This window comes from Fusarium venenatum (genome assembly GCF_020744135.1).
Source record: "Fusarium venenatum strain MPI-CAGE-CH-0201 chromosome Unknown EDB82scaffold_3, whole genome shotgun sequence".
Taxonomy (NCBI): Eukaryota; Fungi; Ascomycota; class Sordariomycetes; order Hypocreales; family Nectriaceae; genus Fusarium; species Fusarium venenatum.
This window is the reverse complement of record NW_027072131.1, coordinates 7931781-7952790: the sequence shown is the minus strand read 5'-3', so window position 1 is coordinate 7952790 and position 21010 is coordinate 7931781. Positions and strand designations below refer to the sequence as shown.

At 46.0% G+C, this 21010-nt stretch overlaps 7 protein-coding genes and 5 non-coding genes across 12 annotated transcripts; 8 read left to right on the top strand and 4 right to left on the bottom strand.

The window, feature by feature from the left end:
* Nucleotides 1-9: 9 nt before the first annotated feature.
* On the top strand, nucleotides 10-1627 carry EDB82DRAFT_578475 (thymidylate kinase-domain-containing protein). Its single transcript, XM_025729297.2, has 3 exons — nucleotides 10-443; nucleotides 494-602; nucleotides 657-1627. Exons 1-3 carry the CDS (start codon nucleotides 278-280, stop codon nucleotides 1126-1128), a joined length of 747 nt encoding a protein of 248 aa, XP_025583579.1. The 5' UTR covers nucleotides 10-277; the 3' UTR covers nucleotides 1129-1627.
* On the bottom strand, nucleotides 1192-1275 carry EDB82DRAFT_t200. The gene has a single exon. It is a non-coding gene; the product is annotated as a tRNA-Tyr (tRNA).
* Nucleotides 1628-1935: 308 nt separating the features above from the next.
* Nucleotides 1936-2019, top strand: EDB82DRAFT_t203. Its single transcript has one exon. It is a non-coding gene; the product is annotated as a tRNA-Tyr (tRNA).
* Nucleotides 2020-2292: 273 nt separating this feature from the next.
* On the bottom strand, nucleotides 2293-2376 carry EDB82DRAFT_t199. The gene has a single exon. It is a non-coding gene; the product is annotated as a tRNA-Tyr (tRNA).
* A 239-nt stretch (nucleotides 2377-2615) lies between these two features.
* On the bottom strand, nucleotides 2616-3857 carry EDB82DRAFT_510644 (formyl transferase). Its single transcript, XM_025729298.2, has one exon. The coding sequence runs from the start codon at nucleotides 3565-3567 to the stop codon at nucleotides 2716-2718; it is 852 nt and encodes a 283-aa protein (XP_025583580.1). The 5' UTR covers nucleotides 3568-3857; the 3' UTR covers nucleotides 2616-2715.
* A 2191-nt stretch (nucleotides 3858-6048) lies between these two features.
* EDB82DRAFT_547652 (fungal-specific transcription factor domain-containing protein) lies at nucleotides 6049-7475 on the top strand (the record flags this gene model as incomplete). The annotated part of the gene is made up of 2 exons (XM_025729300.1): nucleotides 6049-6388; nucleotides 6433-7475. 2 exons carry the CDS (start codon nucleotides 6049-6051, stop codon nucleotides 7473-7475), a joined length of 1383 nt encoding a protein of 460 aa, XP_025583581.1.
* A 2436-nt stretch (nucleotides 7476-9911) lies between these two features.
* On the top strand, nucleotides 9912-11157 carry EDB82DRAFT_282025 (uncharacterized protein). The gene is made up of 2 exons (XM_025729301.2): nucleotides 9912-10042; nucleotides 10157-11157. The coding sequence occupies exon 2, from the start codon at nucleotides 10251-10253 to the stop codon at nucleotides 10707-10709; it is 459 nt and encodes a 152-aa protein (XP_025583582.1). The 5' UTR covers nucleotides 9912-10042; nucleotides 10157-10250; the 3' UTR covers nucleotides 10710-11157.
* Nucleotides 11158-11427: 270 nt separating this feature from the next.
* On the top strand, nucleotides 11428-12137 carry EDB82DRAFT_510636 (uncharacterized protein). Its single transcript, XM_065608858.1, has one exon. The coding sequence runs from the start codon at nucleotides 11834-11836 to the stop codon at nucleotides 12071-12073; it is 240 nt and encodes a 79-aa protein (XP_065464334.1). The 5' UTR covers nucleotides 11428-11833; the 3' UTR covers nucleotides 12074-12137.
* A 1227-nt stretch (nucleotides 12138-13364) lies between these two features.
* Nucleotides 13365-14334, bottom strand: EDB82DRAFT_432941 (P-loop containing nucleoside triphosphate hydrolase protein; the record flags this gene model as incomplete). The annotated part of the gene is made up of 2 exons (XM_065607721.1): nucleotides 13365-13463; nucleotides 13630-14334. 2 exons carry the CDS (start codon nucleotides 14332-14334, stop codon nucleotides 13365-13367), a joined length of 804 nt encoding a protein of 267 aa, XP_065464333.1.
* A 3020-nt stretch (nucleotides 14335-17354) lies between these two features.
* On the top strand, nucleotides 17355-17427 carry EDB82DRAFT_t204. Its single transcript has one exon. It is a non-coding gene; the product is annotated as a tRNA-Arg (tRNA).
* A 278-nt stretch (nucleotides 17428-17705) lies between these two features.
* EDB82DRAFT_t205 lies at nucleotides 17706-17778 on the top strand. The gene has a single exon. It is a non-coding gene; the product is annotated as a tRNA-Arg (tRNA).
* Nucleotides 17779-19153: 1375 nt separating this feature from the next.
* On the top strand, nucleotides 19154-21003 carry EDB82DRAFT_281976 (uncharacterized protein). The gene has a single exon (XM_065607384.1). The coding sequence runs from the start codon at nucleotides 19257-19259 to the stop codon at nucleotides 20880-20882; it is 1626 nt and encodes a 541-aa protein (XP_065464332.1). The 5' UTR covers nucleotides 19154-19256; the 3' UTR covers nucleotides 20883-21003.
* The last annotated feature ends 7 nt before the right edge of the window (nucleotides 21004-21010 follow it).

Here is a 21010-nt window from a genome sequence, read left to right as displayed (position 1 = left end):
TAAACAAACCTGTGAATGAACATGATCTGATTGACCCCACGTGAACCACCACTTAGCCAAGACAGTGTAAATATCCTGTCAGCGATTTCCACCCTACCACTTCACCTTCACCTTGCCACTCACAATAACAATTTCCTCTCAACTGAAGCGCAACTCTTCAATTAATACCTAAGATTTTCAACTTCAAGATTGGTTTATCCGCACGTGTCACAATACATTCATTCTCACGATAACTGACTTTTCCCCACAAGGACACATAAGCGCACTCTCAACAACAATGTCTGACCTCGCGACAGCCGCTGTTGCGGGCAATGAGTCTGGCAACAGAGGTGCCTTTATCGTTTTGGAAGGCTTGGACCGAAGTGGGAAAACAACCCAGGTCAAGCTTTTGGAGCAGAGATTTGTCGAAGAGGGTAAAAAGGTCAAGGTTATGAGATTCCCTGGTATGTGACCTCTACGATGAGTATTGAGCTACACTGATATTTGCATACAGACAGAACTACGCCTATCGGACAGATGATTGATAATTACCTCAAGAGCAATGTAGAAATGGAGGATCATGTCATTCATTTGCTCTTTAGCGCAAATCGATGGGAAGCTGTGTGAGTGCTCACCACTCTACCAAAAGATCATTCAAGCTAACTAAACCCTTCTAGCAAGCAAATCCAATCCCTTTTGGCTTCAGGAACAACTATCCTCTGCGATAGGTACTATCACTCGGGAATAGTCTACTCAGCCGCCAAGCAAAACCCCTCTCTTTCTCTCCCTTGGGCACGAGCCCCCGAACGCGGTCTTCCTCGTCCTGACCTTGTACTCTTCCTCGATTTAACCGAAGAGCAAGCTCAGGCACGAGGTGGATGGGGTGGAGAGGTCTACGAAAGGTCTGATATGCAGAAACGCGTACGGGAATTATTCTGGGGCCTAAGTATGGGTGGGAAGGATGTTGCGGCGCAAGGATTGGGACTTGATGAGGGAGAAGGGTGGACGCAGGAGGAAGAGGATCTTGTTGTTGTTGATGCGGGGGGGAGTGTGGAGGAGGTTAATGAGGAGGTTTGGAAGAAAGTTAGAGGGAGGGTTGAGCAGGTTGAGAGGGGGGAGGTTGGAAGGAGTGTGAGGGTTGTGAGGTAGATGCTGTCTATAGCAAGGCTGATCTAGCAGGGCTTGTGTTAAAGACGGCAAAACAAAAATGAATCCCCGAGACCTGGATCGAACAAGTGACCTTTCGATGACGGTAGCAATTACAGTCGAACGCTCTTCCAGCTGAGCTACTCGGGGATGTCTCTAACGAATCAGAGGAGTAACTATTGGTCTGCCGGGCATGAAAATTGTGTATATCATGGCAATGGGCAAGGAGTTTGACGCCGTTCGGGTCAGTGAGGAAGTAAATATCGTTATCAGTTAGTGTACAAGTATATAGAGCTGTTATCCAGGTAGTTCACGTACACAGTGGTGTGGTTGTGGTAGAACGCTGTTTGCATGTGTGCCCTCTCTCGGTATCTTCGCGACGAGGCTGTGGTGTTTTGTTATCGGATGAGAGGTACAACTACCGTGCGCTTCCGCTGAGGTTGAAACTATACAGATCGAACAAATTAAATACAGCCATATAAATTCAATATTCTACATCGTGTCTGTAATATTTCTGCGATGGATGCCCGCTGTTCGACGGATTGTGTTATTGCCCTAGGGTAGGTCCAGTGGGAACACGACACTCGCGACACCACACAGTATAGTTGGCAGCATATGTCGTAATCAAGATCGGAATTGATGAAGAGAGGACATGAAAGAAAGCAATAGTTTGCCTAGATAAATAATGTAGACAATGCGATTCTCAGCTCCAGGTCGTTGCTTCTCTGTCGCTTCAGGTCTATCTATATATACAACCATTAGCCTCTCTCCCACAACGTCCAATGGCTATTCCTCCGATTTCGGAGACTTCCCCGAATAGCTCAGCTGGAAGAGCGTTCGACTGTAATTGCTACCGTCATCGAAAGGTCACTTGTTCGATCCAGGTTTCGGGGATGATATCTTTTTGCTCTTGTACTCGACCTCGATGTTTCATAGCCCTCAGAGCCTCAGAACCTATTCCAGGCAGATATTATGGTTTCATTTTTTAGTGCCTATTCTCTACTGTGATGCCTCGAGTGTTACCTCTGCCTCTTATAGCCGGTTTGCTAATTTTTTATTTTACCCAGGGCGACTTTCATGTTGTGGGGATAATGTGGAAAAAAAAAAAAAGAATTGATGCTGTTAACTCGAGACGATATTCCATTTCGGTGTGATGCAAAAAGTGAATCCCCGAAACCTGGATCGAACAAGTGACCTTTCGATGACGGTAGCAATTACAGTCGAACGCTCTTCCAGCTGAGCTATTCGGGGAGATCTCTGGAACAGAGGAACAGCTATGCCTCGTCACTTTGTATAGCTGTATATATAGTCAAGTTTGCTCAGAATAACAAAACCTTACATCGATCTGTGGAAGCATCAGATCACCCTCCAGGAAACTATACACATCAGAATTGCTGCCATACCCTTTAACGAAGAGTGGCCGAGCGGCACCTACCTACAAACCTACAAACCTCTCTAAAATCCGCTCCTAAAAAACCTAAAAAAACTCTCTCCCTCGGCCACTCTTCGTTTTTGCATTTTGCAAGTTCGAAAACCAGTACTGCAAGATCATAACTAAAAGACAACTTTTATTAACACCTATTTGTACATCTAGTTAAACACAACAGTCTTGTGACCGTTGAGGAAGAGTCTCTTTTCAGCATACCACCGCACAGCAGCAGCAAGCACTTGACTCTCAACATTAGATCCCTCCTCGGACAAATCCTTGGGGCTCATGGCGTGATCAACACGGGCAATGCGCTGCTCAATAATAGGACCCTCATCCAAATCAGCAGTGACAAAGTGAGCAGTAGCACCGATAATCTTGACACCACGCTCGTAAGCCTGATGGTAAGGCTTGGCTCCCTTGAAAGAGGGCAAGAAACTGTGGTGGATGTTGATGATGCGTCCAGACATGGCCTCGCACAATGTAGGAGAGAGAACCTGCATGTAACGAGCCAGAACAATAAGCTCAATGCCGTGCTTCTTGCAGAGCTCGAGAACTTGTCCCTCCTGCTGGGCCTTGGTATCCTTTGTCACGGGGAGATGGTGGAACTCAATTCCGTAGCTTGCGGCGAGGGCGGCGTATTCGGGGTGGTTGGACACAATAACGGGAACCTCCATTCGAAGTTGACCAGTCTTCATGCGGAAGAGAAGATCATTAAGACAGTGGCCAATCTTGGAGACCATGATGAGGACTCGGGTCTTGCGGGCGACGGGACGAATCTCGTAATCCATCTTGTAATCGGCGGCGAGCTTCTCAAAAGCCTCAGTAAGGTGCTCGGTGGACTCGGTCTCGGTAGGACCAAAGTGAACTCGCATAAAGAAACGCTCAGAGACGGGATCGGAGAATTGCTGGAGGTCGAGAATGTTGTGCTTGTTGTCGGCAAAGATGCCAGTCACGGCATAAACAATGCCGGACTTGTCGGGGCATGACAGGGTGAGGATGTGATCGTTGGCCATGTTGAAGGGCTCTTGGTGTGTTGAATTGGTATGAATTGGTCGTGAAGAAGTGAGGTTTGGAAAAGAATTGATCGGCGACTCCAGTCTCCGTATCACGACCGAGTATGACTCCGAGTCCACCCCACTGCGGGCTAACCCTCCACTATCGGAGAGCGGGATGTGGATGCAGGGTCTTGCGTGTAGGTGTACACACTGTAGTATGCTGTGAGGTAGTCGACTTAAAGTAGCTGGAGTAGACTTATTAGATGGCGCAAAGCGATTGTCAGGTTGATTATTGGAAAAGATCGTCATGATGCATATGCGTTTAAATCCAGTCTCCGCAGTGGCTGCAGCCTTGTCACGTCATCAGAATGTTGGTTTTAGTTTACATCAGACGAAATTACTAGACCAGGTTATGCTACTTAGGCCATACGTTTTAGGTTATTTATTTTTGTAGCCTAAAGGTAACAGATCAATCTTCTGTTATCCATCTGATTTCTTTCAAGTTATAGAAGATGATTCGAATTGGTTAATCCAGCGCGAAGAACAACGGCTTGTGAGTCTTGAATCTATTGCTTGCTCCGGTATGCCTCAGGGTACCAGAAAAGTTGGCCACTTAGACATAAGGGACGAAATCAACAGGCCACCTTATGCAATTTAGGTTATGAATTTAGGTCATTTATTTTTATACCCTAACGAAGAGGCCATCTTTTCTGCTACCCAATAGTATATTCCTTATACCCTTTTCCCATTCCGAATAAATTTTCATAATTATATAGGCCTTTCTTAGGGCTTTGATCATCCAGTTCTAACCTGGGGAATTCCGTTTCCGTTTCCGTTGACCTCCGAGTACTGTCCAGCAGTACTTGGAGTCGCCACTTATATATCGAAGTGAAGGCAGCAAACTGGGCTCGGAATGCCTGCAGAGGCGCTGTGCGCCGGGGAAGTATCTGCCGGTGACAATGTTTTTCTCTAGCGTTCTTCTCGATCTGGATCCGCTACCAGCAGTCCTGGCTTTAGAGGGTCTTCGGGTCACTGTGCTGCAGTCAGCACAGGCTCAACCACACAGAACCATCAATTCGTTCCGCTCGTCGAGGTCGCAAGAGGGACCAAGTTAACGGCCTAGCCTCAGTGCTCTGAAGATTTGGCGATCTTTAAGGAGTTCAGACAGCCGGCGGACCGGGCTGACAAAAGCTGGTCAGTCTCGTTCTGAAGGGCGGGGGGAGGAGTGCCTTTCTAAACTGAAGGCCACTTTTAACTTCCAACCCGTGAAGGACGAGCCGTCGTGTCTGAACAAGGATCGCACATGCATGGAGAGCGCCATGGAGAACCAGCGACACAAAGGCTATGGGCTCATATAGCCTTGCAAGCGGCAGTTCGGCTGCCATCATTCTGTGCCGTGCATTGAAGAGCAAAATGAGAAGTTCAATGACCGCCGAGAAGGGGAAGGGGAGGGGGAACGAGGGCCAGAAGGAGAGGGGCGCTGAGGGCCGCTTGTTTGATCGGTATGTATCTAACATCCAGTTGCATTGGCCGTTTGCTCTCGTGGGCAGCCGTTTCGCTACCCAGATGATGTGATGGGGGGTTTATCCAAAGCTTTGGTTCTCAACCCCTGGAGCGGTGTGTCTTGAGTAAGACAGTGATTCTCAATCCAACTTTTTGTTGACGACACTGTCAGGTAGAAAGTCTGGCTTGGACGTGGTTGGCTATGCGCGTATAAGTATCTCTGTGAGACAGATCATACATACGCGTATACTGGCTGCCAAACTCCCATACCCCATCCTCGAGATTTTGCTGTCGCTTATTCAATCGCTTGTATTGACGGTATGATCTCTTCTTGGCGATGAAATAGAAATGGTTTGTCGGCGGTACTGCTCCTGTATTAATCCAGCTTGATCTTTTAATGATGAAAGACGTTCGGAGATTATAGACACCGGCATGCCTAACGACACAATGATCAAAGCAAACAAAAAAAACAGCGCCCATTACTGAAAGCAAAGGAAAAGTTCTGGCAATACATGGAATCCATGCTGTCTCGTCTAGGCACCTAGTTCATCAAGGCTCCTGCTGTTGACCGGCGGCTCCCAATACACAAGGAGCACAATACCATTGCGCTTCGATATCGATAGATGAGACTTCTTGGTCTCTGATTCATAATCAAGCCGCTGCCACTGATATGTATATAATTCTGGTAAGGCGGGGTTCGTTCGAGACCGCCCAAAGCGAGATCGAGGCGTCTGAATCCTACCTGTATACCAAGTCGCACTCTTCCGAATATCTCTCCAGCCATACCTGGGATTTCTTTAGCTCGACATACGGCGCCTTGATTTGATCCTTCCACCAAATGTCCTACATTTATCTTATAAACATGTAGTTTAGTATAATATCTTTGTCAAAACGATATCCGATCATGATGTTATCACCGTCACGTGTCATCGGAAGCATATCCGTTCCCCACCTTCATCAACGTTGATACACTTCACTCTTCTTCAACAATGCATCATGTCGGGTGGCTCCCGAAGCCGAGAAGGCTGCTTTAATTGTCGAAAGCGCAAACGAAGATGTGACGAACAAAAGCCAATTTGTCAAAGATGTCGCAAGATTGGAGATGATTGCGTCTTTCCGTCTTCGCTAAACACCTTCAAGTTTGTCGTGGTAGCATCTGATGATCATCATATGATACCGATTACCCAAAACATTAGTTTCTTAAACCTTTCGACTCAAGAACTTGTCGCTATTTCTAATTCGAAAGGCGGTGTTGTGCAGAAGTCATCACTTCCTCGCGTCCTTTCACCGTTTCCTTTTGAGATAACAGGAATAGAAAATGCTCTTGTACAGTATTGTATGTTTACTCTGTCGATTAGCTTCTTGGCTGACCGTTTTTAGACGTTGAAGTCATATCTACCAGTAGAGTTTACGTGGACACGACTCGGAATGGCTTCCGTACATCAGTCATACCTCGAATGTTTTACCAAAATTCTCTCCTCTACGCAGTCCTATCCATGAGCGCAGCAGAATGGTCACAAAACGGCAACACCGATTACAGCGGTCTTTCGATGCAGTACAAGGTTCGGGCACTCCACCAACTCCAACAAGCTTTACTCGACTCCCAGGACAGTGAAGGCAATCTACTTACCTGTGTTCTTCTGTCATCTCTCGAGATAGCTCATGGTTCTTCAACATGGCTTCATCATCTGCAAGGTGCTCTCGCTCTTCTCGAAAGTTTCGGAACGATCATCGACTCAGATGTAGCCGAGTTCGTATTGCAGTATTTTCGTTTTCGCTACATTTTGATGGAGACGACTCAGCCGACACATGATGACACAGTGAATCAAGCGATGGCGAGCTTGACCAGGATTGAAGCAAGTCTGTCAAACGACCGTAATCTCGTTGATGAGCAGATAGGTTGTTCGATGCAACTAGTCGATATTATTAACGAGATTTCGTCGCTCGCCTATATTCCCAAAGATCAGCTATACACCAAAGGCCAAGAAATCGAACAGAGAATTGAAGAAGCTTTGCAAGGCAGTACCGACTACTACCTTTCGAGGAGTGCAGAGTCGTTCAGGATTGCGGCTCAGATCTACCTTCGTTTTGTTTGTTACGACACCTCCATTACGCATCCATCAATTCTCGAGCTCCACGAACAACTCCTCTTGTGTCTTTCTGACATCATTGTCAAAGGACAAAAGAGACGATCGTTCCCAATGTGGCCTCTCTTTTTGGCTGGTTGCGCATGTTCTTCTGACCAACAACGCAAGGTTGTGTTGGACCATTTTACTCTGTTGGATAGTAAATGGCCTGTGAGCAACATTTCAGCAGTTTGGAATGCTCTTAAACTTATATGGCACACCCGCGACTTACAATCTACCAGCCAGGATTGGAGAGAGGTGATTAAAAAATTTGGATGGAAGTTGTCTCTGTCATAAATGGTTAGCTATAGAATGGTTCGCTGTGTGTAAGATCTTTCCAGTCAGTATCAAACGGTAGACTGCGCTTTCAACGCTATTACACAACGTGCAATTGTCGTCACCTGCTCTGTACTGATTCGATTGCGTGTCTGGGTTGTACCTCGGGCAATCACTCAATCGTACAGCCTAATTCGTGCTGCAAGTCTTACTTCTTCAGGATAGATCTTTAATCCCTTGTCTCCCGTCCGTGCAATCAAGGGTCCATCGTGACCACGCCATTTCCCTAGCTGCGGTTGTTTGAATCGTAAAGCATGGTATCGAGGTTGATCAACTGCCGTTAATGAATGTGACAGTTGTGTCTGTGTTGGTATCACCGTCATGTGTACCTTGGAACCCCACAAGTGGCAATTGATCCAACATCATCAATTCCAAAACCAGACCTGTTTGGCATGAATAGAACAAACAATGATGATAGCTGTACAGCATCAAGCATTTGAGTGACAGACGACGCCACTGGTGTTGGTGACCAGACAAGTCTAGAACTGATGCTGTCCCCATTCCTTGGCAAAAGGGAGCTAATGCAGGGACCCCAGCACTCGCAGAGACCAGGTTCTCGACTCTGGCTGTCGACCGAATGATATCGCGAATCACGTTCCGAGGAACTTCTCCTCTCAATGATACCTTGAACGGGGTAGGGGAACGGTTAGGATTTGTGCAAACCTTGTGGTGCATCTCATATCATAGATATTGGATTTGCTATAGCCCATCGGAGATTGTGTGCATCTGCATTGCAATAAACTCATCAAGCAGATAAAGCAGGTTCAAGACACTATACGCGGAACATCCTTGCGCTAAACACGGACATGTCACCGAGTGATAAGAGGATTCAAACACTCAAGTGGATGCTGTGCCGCGGGTTGAAACACAGAGAATAAGCGCATCAAAAGGCCCGAGCAGTAGAGCTATTCCTGTCAATTCTGCTGCGATATGTGGCGGTTCAAATGTGAATTATGTTTGAATCGTGAACTGGAATTCTGTGGCTTCCAACTCCCGCCCTCAAACCTTGCTGTGTTCTGTGCCTTGTTCCTGGTTCGAATCGGCTCGGCTCTGATTTTGAGATGAATTCTAAATTTCTAACCCATTGTCAGTCGTCATTCGCACGAGTCTCAATTTATCATACTATATACCATGAGATGATGAGAAACGTGATCGTATCCGTAGAAGCACACGATTACGGCATCTCGGCTACCAAGAAATCTAGTGAATGCTTGGCTCAACAGTCAAAAATACGGAGCCTTGAGGAATAGAAGCTTGGGACATGGGATCGGGGGCGAGTCAGGGCCCCTGGAAAAGCCAAGAGTCGGTTCGTGGAGCCATGCCACGCCGGTGGCGTTGGTTCAGACTGTCGAGAATTAGCTTAGCTAGGTGCTTAGCAGAGGAGAGGATGCGGGTAAATCGTCAAGATAGTCAATATTGAGCCATTTACCATTCGTGGGATTGGATTAGGTCTAGATGTATGCAGTTGTGCCACATGGTATCTGACATTATCTATTGATGCAGGCTTGGGCTTCTAGATGCAGATCTGTAGGGGCAACCGACGGATAACAGAAACTGTCGATGGATTGGTATGCGAAAACACGCGTATTGTAGCTGTACGAGTATCGATTGTAGCGTATATCGTCAAACCGACGGAATAAACCTTGTGTCTAAAAGATGTCGCGGTGATACCATGAGTGGTCCAGGACTGGAGAAAGGACCTTCAGAAGCTAGAGTATTAACTCCAGAGCCGGGGACCCCCGCTGGCTCCTACTGTAGCTTTCGCCAGACCCAAAGGAGGCAAGCTCATTCTTAGCGCACCCGCTTTAGGACCAAGCGCTGCAAGTCCAGGGGCTTGGCTAGGTTTGTTTAGTTAGGGGAAGGTCTAAGGTCGGCCCCCCCTCTCCTTCCTCTTCTCCTCGTTCTTCAGGTCTAGGTCTAGCTTTTTCGCGTCACAGTGGCTTGGAAAGAGGCAAGTCAAGGTTTCTTCCCTTTATTACTTTGATGGTCCCAGGATCTTGCTTGCATTGCATTGTGTCTCTGTCCCTTGAAACTCTTGATATTCCAACCGCAATCTCGTCTGTTTTCCCATCCATTAGGACAATTTTCGGTTTCTCTCTCTACTTTTCTTGGCTCTTATTACTTGACCCTCTCGCAACCAATCCCAACGTTGCACTTACCCACTGGACCTGAACGAAGCGACGATCCATCCATTCACCCATGCAGCTGCAGAGAACTGAGACCAACAGGCTATTCCATCACCTGCAGTTCTTCGACTCTCTCCCTCTTTGATCAACTTGATTATTTGGTTTATTCTTCATTTTTGTCTATAACCTTTGTCTTTGTTTGTTCTTCATCTATTGTCGCGTGAAATTCGCTCTTTTGCGAGTTTATTCTTCAGATACTGCTTCGTATCGGCAATTTTTGCCGGGCCCCTAATTACGTCGACACACACCCATTTGCGGGCGGCTTTGCATCAATCAACCATTTCCCAACGAATTTTGAGTTTCACTCATATTTTGTCTTGTTTTGAGCATTGAAAATAAAAGGTATGTACCAGCCGTTGCCAACTGGTGTCACTGTCGCACATTGCCTTTCACATGTGCATTGCACCAGCCATCGCATCATAGCCACAAGTCACCTGAGACTAACCATCGCGATAGCTCTCCTGATCATTTTAATCTCCATCATCCCCTTGGTTGTGTCTTTCGACCAACACTCTCGACCGTTCAATTCCAACCCCAAAAAATCATCAAAATGCCTTCAAACTACGAAAAGCTCTCCCGCCCTAGCGGCGATACAACTTTGGCTGTCCCCGAAAAGGCTGCTTCCACAACGCTCACAGTCAACGAAACTCCTCGCGTCAGTACAACATCGACGCCTCAAACAGACAAACTCAACCCCTTCGACACCGATATCGAAGCCATGGTCACAAACACCCGAACAGAGTCAAACATGCACAAATCATCCTGCAGCCCTCTTGCCAGCAAGACAGACTGCCAAGTTTGGCCAGGAAAGGATCACTGGAAGAAGCAGGCCAAGGCTGCAAAGGCAAAGAACCGCTGCACCTGTATGGCCCACCTCAGCAAGCGCAATCGCTGGATTGTCAAGGGACTCATCATCCTTCTTGTCGTCGGAATTGCTGTTGGTGTTGGTTTCGGTGTCAGCAAGCCACTCAACGCGCCCATATGGGGCGACGACAAAGATAACAAGTAAATTCGTTTCTTCAGTCCAAGCAGACGAGATACCCGTCATGGACTTCTCTTATCGCGGAAAGACTTTTTTTGTTTTCGGTGCAATTGCCTAGCGCGCTGGTTTTCTTTTCTTTCTCACATCATGAACGGGCGTTATGGCGTCACATCTCATTTCAATTGTGACGGCGAGGAGTGATGGATTACAGAACATTGGGTCTTCTGTTTTTACAGTTTCGCTATTTACTATATGGTATATGGTTAGTAGACTAGAGTCTAGAGGAATAAAGAGTCTCCTCCGAAAGGGACAGGGAACGTTCCCTTTTTCGCACAAACATTATCTTTCTTGATGATTGTCGCGTCGCATATGTTTGCTGTACCAAGATGATGCTATCACAGGCATTGTACATGAAAAGTTAGCCGCTGGGAGCCTAAGAGACGAAAGCTGTAGACCAGTTTATGCTACTTAAGACTATGGTTTTTATACTACTTGTTGTTGTAGCCTAAAGTCTAAGGTCAATCCTTCTGCTACCTGCGACATCGGTAAAGTGAAGTTATCATAAACACAAAGCGAGGTTATCGTGCCCCCCCTGTAACTCCACCAGATCGTCAGGAACCAGATCCAAGATGCGGCGGCCCGTAGAAAATAAGTCTGTGGGGATGGACGGAAAGATACATATTCCTAAAGAAACAATACTCTAGATTTGGAAATGGTGGCAAGGGAACGACCACTCCCGAATAGAGTTGCTGATGGAGGGGATCCACAGGTATCCGAGCCTCCCGTGGGAGGTTGGGGATATAAGCACTTGACAGCAGCTTTCTAAGGTATGTCTGTGTCTAATAAGGTATTGCGGCAGAGGTCAAAGGCTGTTTGTTTGGCAAATTGAACAGAGTCATTTGTTCAGTTTGTCAAAGCCATTGTTCGGCTTTCTTTACTGATGTTCGGATTTCTATCAAAGATGGGACAACAATCATCTAACAAAGCAGTCTTTTAGAACCAGCAGACACTCAAGATGCCTGCCTGTCTTTGCTATATAAACACATGCTAGCAATATTGATCTCATCCAAATTACAGACCTCAGAACAAGTTAACTCACAGACTGACTTCAGAACCCAAACTCTACAGATTTCTTCTTCACCACCGCCAAAATGAGTAGCCGTACTTATCTTCCCTTCTCACCCTTCTCATGGCTCATCGTTCGTCGCGATGGACCACCAGAACAATCCAAGACCGACAAGGCTGTGACTATGGCCATTGTCTGTGGCATCTCTGCGCTTTTCCTCGTTCCGCTTGTGTGGTACGTTACTGCGAGAATCGTCACGGTTCGTAGGGAAAGGGCTGCTAAAGAGACAGCTGCAGATGTCGAGCAGGTGCATGGCGTTTATTAGATTTGATAGATTATTGAACGCTGGTCGTTCAAGTACCTATATTGAATAAATTCAACTTCGCCCGAACTAAATATGTGCCTTTATGAACTCTCAAGTGAAGCAGCACAAACTCAGTCATTTGAAGCCCCGCCTATCTCCAGACAAAGCTCGGCATGAAAGCTCTGCATCCATTTAAACGCAATCATGGAAAGGTTTACAGCATAGGAGTATAATTTAAACGTTAGAATTTATAAAGAAAATTCTTACAAAAAAAAGAATGACATCCAATCCACCATTTACGTCCAGAAAAATGACGGTTTACCAAAACTTACAGAGCTGTGATACTTCACTTTACAAACACAAGCCTTTCAGAAAAAGAACTCTATGCCAGCAATTCCCGCAAAGAACAGAGTCAATTGAGCAAAGTTCTATATCTGAATCTCTTTGGTATATAAATATCCTAGATATCCTCACATTGAGAATGGAAATCTTTCAACAACAAAGAACACAATACTATCGCTCTCAACAACACAAACGACAAAGCTTCAACATCATCCACCACCACCACCAACAACAATAACAACAAAATGGGCTGTGGCGATAGCAAACACAAAGCGTTGGACGAGTCCAACAGATCACGTCTCCAACGAGGCAGGCTTACTGAAGTGGTGAGTGTTCACAGAGACGGAAAGGAAGTCTACAACAGGGACACTGCACCACGAAAGATGTACCAGCATCCTTCGTTCGCAGACGAATTACCACCTGTCTCAAGACGAAATGTCGGCAAGCCGACAACACCAACAAAGGACATGAGATATCTACGAGCACAACTGGTTAAAGGAACCAACGAAGTTCAAAGACGCCAGGGTTGGTAACTCGAAATGAGAGAAATCTTACAACCGTCATCTACGTCTAGGTAGCATACATCTCCCCCACACAAACCCAATACACACAATTAACAAGTCGATTTGTATCTTTGTCTCAAATAACCTCTCAAGTGACCACGTCAATCACATGCGGTCCTGCGCCAATAACCCCCATGTTTATCTATTTCCCAGAGGTGATCCTGACCTCTTTCCCATGAAATCCGTAATAAAGTGTCAAGTTTGTTGTGTGTGTGAGTGAAAAAGAAACAGGAGACGATCCAGTTTGTATGTTATGTAATGAACAAAAGAAAGTGCTTTGAAAAGGGGGTAGCAACATTTTTGCTGGGACTGTTGTGCGATGCTGAAATCGCATATGTAGGTAGAAGTCGTCGTTCATGTTGTCAGGTTTCAACATGTTAAAGGCTCGTAAACGGCCGTTGTTTCAATTATACAGACTGATATAACAGGAGAGGCTCGCCAACATTTTCGATTTCGGGAATGGTACACTTTAGGTCGAATGCCTTTGATAGAACAATCTTGAAGATCTAAGAGCTGTTAGGTGTTGTAGAGTAAATTTTTTGGACTGGACACACCTTTTGCACATTGATGCTATGACTTGTACTTGAAAAGATTAATGCAGCCCTCATGGCTTTGGCAAATCGTCTCGCCTGTGGTTGTTAGTCGAGTTATAGCCAGAAAGGACTGACATACCTGATTTGAGATCTCTTCTTGGTCTTGAGGGGGAAAGTTGACAAAGTGGTCGTACTTGGTACCCACAAGAATAGGGATAGCCGTTTTGTTGAAACCTCGTCCTTGTCGGTACCATTCCTTGATGCTATTCAACGTGCTCTTGCGCGTAAGATCAAACATGAATAGAATGGCGACAGCATCGTTACACACGAGCGGCAACATGTTGACAAACTCTCTTTGACCACCAAGATCCCAAATCGAAAAGGTGATTTCCGTGTTGCGGATAGAGATTGTCTTTTCCATAAAGTTGACACCTAGGGTTTGGATGTAGTCCTCGTCCCAGCTTCCCTCAACGTATTTAACCATCAAAGAGGTCTTTCCGATTTGAGCATCGCCGACCATGCCGACCTTGATCACGACATGGTTACGACCGTTGGAAGAAGGCTCGCCCGCGCCTTGCCGGTAATCGTTGTATGCCTGATGTGCGGGGTTGGACAAACCGCTGGCTGGACGTGAGATTGAAGGCGCAGGCTGCACGGGAGGTGTGTATCTGGATGAAGGGTCGTCTCGTTGAGGACTGGCGAGGCCCTGATCAAGGGATGTGCTCTGTTGATGATGGAAGCCGTTGCTTGAACCGGGGTGGGGAGATTCTTCGATGCCTCCCATGGGGTCATCGGGAGCCTGAACAGGTAGGGGGACCTCGTGTGGGGGAATTTCCGTCTCCATGATGGCAGTCGGGGGAAAGAGAGGGTTGGATACGGTGGCCGTAGCCTCGGAGAAGGTTGAGTCGTCCAGTTTGAAGGTGGTCGAGGAGATTATTAGAGATCGGGTACGAGATTATCGAATGAGTGTGGAGACAAGGTCGGTAGAGAACGTGATGGGAGAATCGCCAGAAGAAAAGAAGAAAAAGAAGACGGTCAACAGCTCATCAACGGCATCAAGCTAGTCGAAAGCATAGAATGAACAAGGTCGCGACGATAGTATAGGTAGTCGAGTTGGATGTTGTAGGTGGCGGAGTCGAATGAAGCAGAAGCCACCTGGAGAGAGCTCGAGGGAGTAGTGGAAGTGAGACAAGGCGCAGCGCAGGGTATGAGACAGAGATTCAGCGCGTGTTGGATAGTAGAAAAGAGTGAGATCTCTGGTAAAAGTCGCAGTCGAGTCGAGATGAATGTAAAGGTCAAAGTCAAAGTCAAAGGTGGGTTAGTTGGAAGGGTTGTAGCAGGGGAGGGGGTCACTATTTCGTCGCTGACGTTTTGGTGAGATGAGGCCCTGCGGCTAGAAAGGTGCGCGCAAGCGAAACAAAGCGGGACGGAATTTCAAGGCACCGGCTATAGTACAACTAACTGAAATGAGAGAATACAGCACCAACAATAAAGACAAAAACGTGTTGGTGCTTCTTTTCTCCTGAGATATAAACTTTGACTAGCTGTCTACAGTAGTCTCTTCTTATGCGTGAAATGTTTGGGTTTGTTGACATGGTGGAGTGATATTTTAGCTTTCGGGACGCGTTGGGAGGGCGCGTTTAGAAGAAATGGTTGGTTGAAACAATAGATATGGCTTGATAAAAACAAGGTAATTTACGCAGTAGATCTTGATTGTTTGTCCCTGGAATTCCGATTTATTGACAAAGAATGGTGTAACCAACATCAAGCCCAACACATCATGCAGAATCCGGTAACTATTTGCAATGGAGTAAATAGCAACCGTATTGTTTGTTATGCACAGACAGTGATTGCAGTAGTGAGTAAGGCTGGGCATCTCAATGCTCTGCTACTCTACAAACATCAAATGACCATGCAACCAGCTATCACTGAGCTTCTATTAAGCTCACTTTTATTGATTAGATACCATCCATTACCTCAATACCCCATTCCAAACACACCCACCGTCTTGTTCCAACTGTCAGTAACCCCACGCTTCTAAGCGCCGGGGTATCGGTTCGTTTCATTGGTTCGCTGTTTCATACAAGCCTCATGTCTTGACAAATTCCCGGTAAATAGAATGAGTGCCGAATGATTGCATTCCATCAAGGTCGCCTACATGTGTACCGCTCATTCTGGAGGGCAAGCAAGGTAGTCCTCAGGGTATCAGAAAAGTTGGCCGCTGGAAGCACAAGAGACAAAATTAGTGGACCAGTTTATGGTCCTTAGACTACGTATTTTTATCCCCCAAGGCTGAGGAGGTCAACTTTTCCCCTACTTACTAGATAGCCCAGCAGTTTCACAAGGAAGACGATTGGCGTTTATGCTATATCGTGTCTCGACGACACAATCATTTGCATGGATAGGGAAATAATAAACAAGAAAAAGACTACATGTTGCCGTGCCTCAGTCCCCATTATGACGGGATAGTACAGAAGTACCCTAGAGTGCCCTGCCCCGAAGACAATGGCAACTTCATCCTCATGGATTCATCATTGGCGCAACTTTGGATGTAGTAGATGACATACAATTAATTGTCTGTTCAGCTTTCTGTTGGAGTTCAAGACCTCCGTTCCCAGAATGGGTAGTTTAAGAACTACCCTTGTGTGACCATCATGTAGGTAACGATAGTTTCACTCTCATGGGTTCATCACCGGCCTAATTCGACTCGGACTAGGGATACAATGTAATTGGAATATATTCGCTGTTGTGAAGAACCCAGAATTTATTGATGTTGATGTCCTACCGAGAACCGGACTGTGTAATGTTGACTTGTGCGCGCACGATTTCTCCTCAAGATTCATCCATTCCAAAAAGAGGTTTAACTCCGGGAAGATACAGGAAGGGAAAAGTAGTTCAAGTGATGTGACATGTACGATACCCTCTTCGTGTCGAGTCATCTTTCCCCCAACACCACGTAAGCTAAAGCCAGTAAGTACGATACGAGATCATTAAGGAAATGCTTTCTCTTACTTAAACCCAAACGCAGACATCTTTATCCTGATACAGCGTAGGTTGGAGCCATATCAGAATCGTAAACAATAGTTAGCTCTTTGTAGTCGTTCTTCTCTCATTCCTTCTTCTTGCCACACCAGCGGTTAGCCATCCAACACATAAGGACAAGAAGAAGAACGGCGGCGATGATGGAGCCAATGTATATGGCGTCTAATTTGGGACTGGGGCCGCCTCGGTTCGAGCCTGAACAACAGGCTCGGCAGCGGAGATGCTTCTCGAGCAATGGTTGAGTGTCGGAAATTGACCCGTGGGCCTCGTCGACGAGGCATGCGAGAGCTGGCATGTTGAAGGTCGAGATGTGGTTGTTAGTTTGGGATTGGCAATGGAAGGGGACAGAGAAAAAAGACAATGGGGCAAGGGAAAGACTCATTCTTATATTCGTCCAAGTTATAGTTTCGAGTTCAAAAGGTTTGTTAGGCTTGATACGTGATGCAGCAACACTCTCATAGAGTTATACACGTATGCACGAGTAGACTTTGTCATTGCCATGCGCGTCCAAGTGAAAAAGTCTGATAAGACAAGAAGTCCTCAACAAAGGGGATGTGTAGGTTGCTTTGGTTGCCATGTAGAGGACAACAACTTATACATGCCATGTTATCATGAGATGAGTCCGTCATCGGCCTATGTGTGGTTGGGATTAAAATACACACCACTGAACTTACACATGTTTGGAAGTAGTTGGAATTCGACAGTATCTGTATCCTATCTAACACCCAAATGATAGATATGGACTTGGAGCCATGTGTAGGACTCTCACATTTAATCGTCTCATAAATGTTAATAAGTGCCTTCTTGTAACAACACTAACAAGCCCTTGTGGCCTAATGGCTAAGGCATCAGACTTCTAATCTGAGGATTCAGGGTTCGAATCCCTGCTCGGGCTCGTTTTAAAATACTTATATTTTACTTTTCTTTTTCCTTGGAGGTTTAAGAGTAAGGCTGCGCGGGATATTGCGAGAAACTATACAGTAGATTATAAGATAATTAATACATATAGAATATGTTAATTAACTTCAAAACTTATATCTATAATAATTAATTAATATTTATTGACTGAATAAAACTTTCTTTGATTATTTTTATAATTTAGCTTTTATTTAATGGAGAAGCCTGTATAGTGGCTCATTTTATCCGCAATTTTATCAATAAGTGACATAATACGCCCTTGTGGCCTAGTGGCTAAGGCATCAGACTTCTAATCTGAGGATCCAGGGTTCAAATCCCTGCTCGGGCTTAATTGCTTATTTTAACTTTTCTTTTTCATTGGAGGTTGGAGGGTGTGCTTGAGGTTGCGCGGGATATCGCCAGAAATCACATGGTAGATCGCGGGATCGGGAAGACCCAATGCCTCTTTTTTAAATGGTCAAAGTAAAACTTATACACTCTAAATTTAACCGTAGTCACCTCAGTTATGGTTAAACCGGGTTCCACGATCCCCGATACAAACTACTTCTTCCCCAGATTCTATTTTGCTACAACACCTACTTGCGTATTGTCTCTTTTGACCACGACCATGTATATCACTTTAGATCCCTGCTGCAAGATAGATGACTGTGGCCGAACAAAGTGTGACCATTGCTAGTATTGTCGCTAACGAGGTCATAAGGTTCAACAATGTCTAAAAGCGCCTGCTTGGTTCGGTAAGTTCCTACACCTATACTTTGGAAAGGTACCCTGGCGACGCAGACTTTGCAAGACATCTTGTGTCCTTTGTCAGGCCCGAGATCAAAAATCTTCAAGGCAAGCGAGTCACACGCAAGCACTTTGATGAAATCATGGCCCAGCAGAAGAGCGAAGATGACGGCGTGGTCGAGACATCCATGGGATACCTGGACTACGTGGTAGATAGTCGAGATGCCTGCTAAGTTCGATGGTATGTTGGGCAAAGCCTTTCACCCCGACGACGGATTATCAGTCAACACAACCAATCTATGCTCCGCGGAGAAACCTCAACCCTCCATTATTTCATAATATGGCTAGGTAATGGATCTCGTTCTGCCAACTTCATCAAACTACGGTCTTTTCCCGCGGGTACAGGATATTCCAACACGACGCAAGATATTAGTATGTGAACTATTCTTGAAGCCGTGTTTTGTCGAGCCTTTTCAACCCACCACGGAAGTCTTACAATGTGGGATAAGACAGATGGTCTGCCGTCTGGTTATGGATTCAACATCATGACACCACCAGTGCAGTCGAATGCAGTAACAGATCTTGATATCGCAGCTTCTAAATACCAAATCCGCGAATCCGATGACCCGCAAATTCGATATTAGCAATCATTTCTGTCAAGACAGAAAGCGAAGAAGTCGAGTCAGATTACACCAGATCAGAGCAAGGGAAGGAGCTTACCAACCTATCAGACTTGCCTCCGAAGTGCAGTTGGAGATACCCATTTCGAGTCTGTATCATCTTTCTGCGAACTGGATAAACCCTCTGAGTCTGCCTTTGAGACTGCGTCTTCGACTCTGCGATTCACTGGTAGCCTCGCAGCAAAAATCGGCATACTTCTAGACTATTCAATAGTATCAGCTGCCGAGGACTCACCGACATCCACCTTTGAGATAGAAGACGCCAAAAATGATATCCCATGGCAGCTAAGGGGCTCTGGATTTAATCTAACCAATTGTCTTATTTGGACGCACGATTTCATGCCATTTTCAACTCTTGAGTAAAGCAGTTCTAGCGAGACCTCGTCCCATAAGCCGGACGATGGATCTCATCGTATGCTGGTACAAGCATCAAACGTCAAGATTGTCCTACTTTGCGGTCCTCGCTCGGTCGGGGGTGATTTGCCAAGACTTCGAGAATTTGGAAAAGTACGAACTCAAGCTCCGGTATACGTACACCATCTACCTTGATAGTAGAGGGGATTTCCCAAGGCTGTTTATACGCTGTCCCGAGCTACCGTCTTTACCCTCATCTGTCCCCTTCTATCATAATTCCATGATCGGGGAGGCCTTGCGGTTTGCCGCAAAGATGTCAAACGTAGACAGAATTAGATCTGCATTTCTGGAAACCAGCGGAGTCATGCAATTCATTTTATCACGACTCAAAGCCGAAAGACTCCGAAGAGTACCGCCGCTGAAAGTCGAAACTCTTGATGAAGGAGTCAAATTTTGGCTCCACCAAAGACGATTCAGAAATGACGATGACATCTCAAAGCTTGAGGGGCTATCTGGAACTCTCTGTCGAGGCTTGTTAGTAGTGCTCCATGCTCGTGCAAAGCTGGCAAGAGAAGGTAAAATTCAACCAAATAGTATCTGGCGTCGACACCGCGAAGGCCTAGGAAAGCAAGAAATTCGTGCACATGAGCGCTTTGACCCTCACCCATACTCAAAAGCCAGGGGCTTTGTTGCTGGTCTCGCAGAGCTCAGCGACAAAGAGGTTTTGAAACAATGCGCAGATCAAGATCTGCGGGTTTTGGGGGATCCTGATAATGCAACAACCGTCCTGGAAAACCCAACAATAGCCACGGTACCCGAAACACAAGCAGCACCTGGCTCGGCTCCATCAGGTTTATGCGATATCACCGCATTGGTCGAAGTCGCTGTTGCTGTAGACTCGTCCGAGGTAGCATCACCATCCCTTCCACAAGCCCCGGTAACATATCCCCACTACTCGTCAGAAGCTGACGATACAATACTTGACGAGGCGAGCCTTGAGGAAATGGCAATGACAGTTGATCCAGATCTGGTTAATAGCATCACGAATGGTGATGCGCATTCATTGGCTGGCGTGTTTAAAGCTGGGAAAGAGAAGAGAGGCATCGGGAGCATTGCCTATACTCCACGGAAAAGCGGGCGAATCAGTGGTGTGTCGGACTGGCGACTAGAGAAGGATAATTATCAAACAAAGCCCTATACGTACCTGCTGCCTGCAAACGCAGGTCTGTACGAACGCCGTATTAGTGCTGGTCGTTGTCCTGTACACTTTCGTCCAGACCTCGAAGTAAAGGAGAATACTGTGTCTATCTGGATTGAAATTTGTCCTCTGGGTAAACGACACCCAAGCTTCTATGCAACAAGTGCCAGATATGAAGATCCTGCCAACCGTCTAGCATTCAGGGTTGTCTATACCAATCTCTCTAGTGCCCAGGAAGTAGATGAGTACGCTTTCCGTTCAGTATACTCTGCAGTTTGCAGGGCGAACACCCTGGTGGATATTCTTTGGGATGGCAAGTCAGATGAGGACATCACACAGACCCCAAGGCGATATTTGGAAGTTACAGCGCAGAAAGAAAAGGCGAAACCCTACCTAGAAACGTTTGTCAAAGGAGGTTATACGGACACGTTTCTGGGGTTAGAGGAACAGGAAGAGGATATTAACGAAGAATGAATCTTAGCTTATTTTCTCAAGGGTCAGTCAGAATAGGTCCTTTTTTTTATTTTATTTTTTTTTATTTTTTTTTATCTTTCTACCCTTTCAAGGTTCCTTTAGTTTAATGGTTTTACACGATTTCTAAA

Bases quoted from the DNA above. Each gene is read 5' to 3' on its own strand.
- EDB82DRAFT_282025 (XM_025729301.2), top strand. From the start codon at position 10,251: ATGCCTTCAAACTACGAAAAGCTCTCCCGCCCTAGCGGCGATACAACT.
- EDB82DRAFT_281976 (XM_065607384.1), top strand. From the start codon at position 19,257: ATGGATCTCATCGTATGCTGGTACAAGCATCAAACGTCAAGATTGTCC.
- EDB82DRAFT_510636 (XM_065608858.1), top strand. From the start codon at position 11,834: ATGAGTAGCCGTACTTATCTTCCCTTCTCACCCTTCTCATGGCTCATC.
- EDB82DRAFT_510644 (XM_025729298.2), bottom strand. From the start codon at position 3,567: ATGGCCAACGATCACATCCTCACCCTGTCATGCCCCGACAAGTCCGGC.
- EDB82DRAFT_578475 (XM_025729297.2), top strand. From the start codon at position 278: ATGTCTGACCTCGCGACAGCCGCTGTTGCGGGCAATGAGTCTGGCAAC. The intron at 444-493 runs GTATGTGACCTC...ATTTGCATACAG, and splicing joins CAAGGTTATGAGATTCCCTG to ACAGAACTACGCCTATCGGA. The intron at 603-656 runs GTGAGTGCTCAC...AAACCCTTCTAG, and splicing joins GCAAATCGATGGGAAGCTGT to CAAGCAAATCCAATCCCTTT.